The following is a 5,565-nucleotide window of genomic DNA, read 5'->3' on the forward strand; positions in this document are numbered from 1 at the left end:
TGTGTGTGTGTGTGTATAAACTTATACCCAAACAAGCAAGTGTCGTGTGTAGTGCAATGGTGCCTACACGCGCTGTCTCTACATGTCTTTTTTTGGAAGTCGCGTCGGGTCCGGCATTGCCAATACTTGGCCTCTTGATCAACCGTGCACGGTACAACGAGTGTATATATGTATAAATGTATATATATATATATATATGTGTGTGCATACATGTTTATATATATGTACATATGTATGTATGTAGCACTTATTCTTGTAGACTTGCATGCAGCACTAATCACGGCAACTCAACACCCAACTCTTTTAACTCGGCTGTCAGTCTCTCCTCCACCCCAATTCTCACCGCTTGAGATTGTACATTGTTCAGATAGTCCGCTATCTTTGCACCTTTAACACGGTCTTGAATCGCTGCTACACTTTTCTCTTCAACAAAAACATCACCGTCTTCATTGGGGTTCCATTGGCAGTGGGCCACATGCACATGTGCGTCGCGACCACAGTCCTCCAAGCAAAGGCCACAGAAGGCTCGATCGCACAGATCGCATGTCAAAGCGGTGCACCCGTCAAAGTCAATCAGTGCTCTCCGACACAGGCTATTGGGACACCGTAAGGTCAGCATCTCATCGCAAATCACGCGTACGTGCCTGTCAATGTCCGACTCTTGCTGGCGTTCTGCCAGCGTGCGTTCGAGGTCGTTCCGGAACTGCTGTTCAAGTTCCTGTTCACGCACAATCATGATGCTGCGCAAGTACGTCTCGTAGGCTGCAGCCCCCAACACCGCTGCGAGTTGCGCATTCGTGTAGGGAACAGCCAGGCACTCGCCCGGGTGGTTGGGGCACAGCAGCTCGTGTGTATCCCTGACACGCCCCGGCCCGTTGTAGTTTACATTACAGCACTCGCGTATGTGTGCCTGGGCACAGCTACGACAGAGAGTGTGCCCGTCACGGCATTCCAGATATCCGACCGCCGTAAATTTGTCGGTGCTGCTGTCGCTGTCTGTGTGCGAACCAATGACAATTTCCTCGTAACACACTAGACACTCGGCTGTGCGAACTTCAATATCTCGTTCGCGCCGAATCGCCTCGTCACGCAACGCTCTCAACGCAGCCGTTTCAGCCCGCAGTTGGTTCTCCAGCCGCAGCCGCTGCTGAGTCTCCACCTCAAGGCGCAGCCGCCATCCGTGCTCCGTCTGTCGTTGCGCATCTTGGGGCGTCATGCTGGCTTGTTGTTGGCGGTCAAGCGCAACAAGCTCCATCATGGCGACCCTTGATGATGGTCGGTGTTTGGATTTGCCTAGACACCGTTGCGCCACACCCCTCAGGTTTTCGAGCGCGCTCTTTGCTGCGGCATTGTCGCTCTCGCATCGTGCATCGATGTGCAGACCACTACTTTCGGCGTCAATACGGAAATCGTCAACGTCCTCCTCATCGCTCATGGACTCCAACACACGACCACTAAACAACTCTGAGAGAACCAGCCCTAACGAATAAATTTCGTTTCGCTCACCGTAGCGACTGTTATTCATCAAGTATCTTGGACACGAGTAGGCCGGTGTACCGAACCCACGCTGCCGCGCTTGCGTGGTTACCGTGAACGTGGGGTGCTTGAGAGCCTGTGGGGCGTCTGGTACCATAAAGGCCAGCCCACAGTCGATCAGTTTGGGTTCGAGAGTGGCGGTCAGGACGACGTTGGCGGATTTGACGTCGCGATGGAACACTTGCCCACCCCCCTGCTTCGGATTGTGCATGAACGCGAGCGCCTTGGCGATGCCGGCCGCAATGCGCATTCGCACGGGCGGGACAAGGAGTCTCGCTTTGGTGTCGTCCACCAGGTTATCGGCCAGACTGCCGTGCTCACCGTGCTCGTACACCAGGTACGCCGCCCGTGTTTCTAGGCTGAGTGACCAGCCTACTAGTCGGATGATATTGGGGTGTCGGATTCTTTCTAGCAGCTCGACCTCGTGCTCCACGCTGGTGCGGTTCGATTCAAAGTCGGTCTCGCTCTGCAGTGCCTTAACGATCAACCTGAAAAGGTGGTGCGTGACCAGCGTTATTTCGTGCGAAACATTTACATTTATATCAGCGTGCACAGAAACTTGCGAGAATTTGGTATTGTTCTTGCACATACGTAAGGTTGGTCACCAAGTCGATGCCACGGTAAGCTGTCCCGAACGCCCCCCTGCCCACCACCCGATGGTCGCTGAAATGATCGGTTAGGTGGTTGATGTAGGCTACCGAGACACGTGTGCAAGTATCAGGATCGATTCGAACGATGACTTCCTCCCCCTCATCTTTGGAATGCGACTGTGGGAGATTGTGCACGCGTTACTTTTATATCACAAAATGGAAGCGAGTCAAGAAAGCCAGTGAAATCACGAACCGACATCACTTACAGAGTCAAAACGATCCTGAAAAACTTGAACATTTGCCTCCGACTCCTCCAGTTGCAATTTCAAGGTGTGCACTTGTTCCGTGAGGCTCGCCTCATTTGCCTCTGACGTTTCTAACGACACCTGCAACAAACATACTTGGCCCTTCAGGGTGCCAAACTCTTGTAGCATCTCGCCCACTACTTCAGGTTCGAGGGGTGTAGATCCGGACTGTAATCAACCAACAAGAATTAAAATCTCACGCATCAATCGGCGAATCCACATTTTCACAAACTAGTCCGCATGCAACGTCTTCCTTCTTGCGAGAGCCCAACAAAACACCAATTGTTAGCACCCTTAGCGCTATTTGCATTGACACACACGTACAGCACGTAGACGCACTCACCCACACACTAGTACATATACATCTGGATCCACTTACGTTGTCTTTGACATGTATATCCGCACCCTTGGCCAGCAACAGCTCAACCACGTCCTTGTGTCCATTCTGCGATGCCCCGTGCAGCGGCGTCATACCATTCTGTTGCAACGAAACCATCAATTGTTAGCACCCTTAGCGTTATATGCGTTGACGCACACGCACAGCACGTAGACGCATTCACCCACACACTGGTACATATACATCAGCATCCACTTACGTTGTCTTTGACATGGATATCCGCACCCTTGGCCAGCAACAGCTCAACCACGTCCTTGTGTCCATACTGCGATGCCTCTTGCAGCGGCGTCAACGGCGAAAACAAACCACCCTGTTGCAACGAATCCATCAATTGTTAGTACCCTTAGCGTCATATGCATTGACGCACACGCACAGCACGTAGACGCACTCACCCACACACTGGTACATATACATTAGCATCCACCTACGTTGTTTTTGACATCGATATCCGCACCCTTGGCCAGCAACAGCTCAACCACGTCCTTGTGTCCATTCTTCGATGCCATGCGCAGCGGTGACCAAGCTAACTGTTGCAAAAAATTCATCAATTGTTAGCACCCTTAGCATTATATGCGTTGACGCACACGTACAGCACGTAGACGCACTCACCCACACACTGGTACATATACATCAGCATCCACTTACGTTGTCTTTGACATGGATATCCGCACCCTTGGCCAGCAACAGCTCAACCACGTCCTTGTGTCCATACTGCGATGCCTCTTGCAGCGGCGTCAACGGTGGAAACAAACCCTGTTCCAACGAATCCATCAATTGTTAGCACCCTTAGCGTTATATGCATTGACGCACACGTACAGCACGTAGACGCACTCACCCACACACTGGTACATATACTTTAGTATCCACTTACGTTGTTTTTGACATCGATATCCGCACCCTTAGCCAGCAACAGCTCAACCACGTCCTTGTGACCATTCTTCGATGCCATGCGCAGCGGTGTCCAAGCTAACTGTTGCAACGAAACCATCAATTGTTAGCACCCTTAGCGTTATATGCGTTGACGCACACGTACAGCACGTAGATGCATTCACCCACACACTGGTACATATACATCAGCATCCACTTACGTTGTCTTTGACATGGATATCCGCACCCTTGGCCAGCAACAGCTCTACCACGTCCTTGTGTCCATACTGCGATGCCTCTTGCAGCGGCGTCAACGGCGAAAACAAACCACCCTGTTGCAACGAATCCATCAATTGTTAGCACCCTTAGCGTTATATGCATTGACGCACACGTACAGCACGTAGACGCACTCACCCACACACTGGTACATATACATTAGCATCCACCTACGTTGTTTTTGACATCGATATCCGCACCCTTGGCCAGCAACAGCTCAACCACGTCCTTGTGTCCATTCTTCGATGCCATGCGCAGCGGTGACCAAGCTAACTGTTGCAACAAATCCATCAATTGTTAGCACCCTTAGCATTATATGCGTTGACGCACACGTACAGCACGTAGACGCACTCACCCACACACTGGTACATATACATCAGCATCCACTTACGTTGTCTTTGACATGGATATCCGCACCCTTGGCCAGCAACAGCTCAACCACGTCCTTGTGTCCATTCTTCGATGCCAAATACAGCGGCGTCGAACCAGTCTGTTGCAACGAATCCATCAATTGTTAGCACCCTTAGCAATATATGCGTTGACGCACACGTACAGCACGTAGACGCACACACCCACACACCGGTACATATACATTAGGATCCACTTACCTCGTCTTTGACATGGGTATCCGCACCCTTGGCCAGCAACAGCTCAACCACGTCCTTGTGTCCATTCTCCGATGCTATGTGCAGCGGAGTCCCACCATTCTGTTGCAACGAAACCATCAATTGTTAGCAACCTTGGCGCTATAGATGTAGGCGCACACGTACTGTACGTAGACGCGCTCGCCCCACACATGTGCTGGCATATATGAACATACCTCGTCTAAAGTACCAATTTGTGATTCATCGATCTGCAATATATTGCTAAGCGTAGTAACATCCCTCGTCCGAGCTGCTTTATGTACTTGCTGTTCCTTCATGGTTTTGTAGGGGCATTTAGGTTTGTTGAAAGTATACAAATATTCCGCCTACTTCATTTACAAGTATGTTTTAGTATTTGCTGTTTCGATCCTTCTCGGTTAATTTTTGAGAACATTTACAGTCTCAGCCTCTCGGGACTTTTGTGCCCTTTTTTTTTTTTTGGAAACATCACACACACACACACACACACACACACACACACACACAGTCTTGAAATCTTGGCTCAAAAAAAAAAATTCAAATTCTGAGCCCCGGGAGCTGACTTCAAAAACTGTTTCAAAAAATATTTTCAAATTCCTAGACCCACAAACGGTGGCTCAAATACTGGCTTCAAAAATCTGGCCCAGAAATTTGTTTCAAGATTTTAGGGTTTTAGGGTTTAGGGTTTAGGTATCTTTATTTGTTTACACGCTAGTGATATATATAATATTACAATGCCTTGTGTCCGAAGACCTGTGGCGGATATACTCGTTATGTGGGTGTTCAGAGTCTATGAGGAGGGTGTGTACTATTGTGGTCATGAGCCGTGGCTTTGGGAACACACAGTTTATCAGTATTTGGGGTGGTATGGGTCCTTTGTGCAAGTACACCAATTGGTCGTGTAGTGTGATCATGTCGGTGTAGCGCTTACGGGTGCTAAGGGCGTCAAGTAAGTCGCTATCAACTACAAT

At 49.8% G+C, this 5,565-nt stretch overlaps 1 protein-coding gene across 4 annotated transcripts; it reads right to left on the bottom strand.

The window, feature by feature from the left end:
• Window positions 1-6: 6 nt before the first annotated feature.
• On the bottom strand, window positions 7-4,918 carry SARC_10853 (serine/threonine protein kinase; the record flags this gene model as incomplete). Of its 4 annotated transcripts, XM_014295088.1 has the most annotated exons (13): window positions 278-2,024; window positions 2,128-2,303; window positions 2,393-2,599; window positions 2,811-2,909; window positions 3,028-3,138; window positions 3,257-3,355; window positions 3,474-3,581; window positions 3,700-3,798; window positions 3,917-4,027; window positions 4,146-4,240; window positions 4,359-4,461; window positions 4,580-4,678; window positions 4,792-4,918. In XM_014295088.1, 13 exons carry the CDS (start codon window positions 4,891-4,893, stop codon window positions 278-280), a joined length of 3,156 nt encoding a protein of 1,051 aa, XP_014150563.1. The 4 variants fall into 4 exon arrangements, with proteins under 4 accessions (XP_014150560.1, XP_014150563.1, XP_014150561.1 ...); XM_014295086.1 differs by lacking the exons at window positions 3,917-4,027; window positions 4,146-4,240 and having other exon boundaries at window positions 4,363-4,461; window positions 4,792-4,893; XM_014295087.1 differs by lacking the exons at window positions 3,700-3,798; window positions 3,917-4,027 and having other exon boundaries at window positions 4,792-4,893.
• Window positions 4,919-5,565: the final 647 nt, after the last annotated feature.

This window comes from Sphaeroforma arctica (assembly GCF_001186125.1).
Source record: "Sphaeroforma arctica JP610 unplaced genomic scaffold supercont1.1415, whole genome shotgun sequence".
NCBI classification, from domain to species: Eukaryota; class Ichthyosporea; order Ichthyophonida; genus Sphaeroforma; species Sphaeroforma arctica.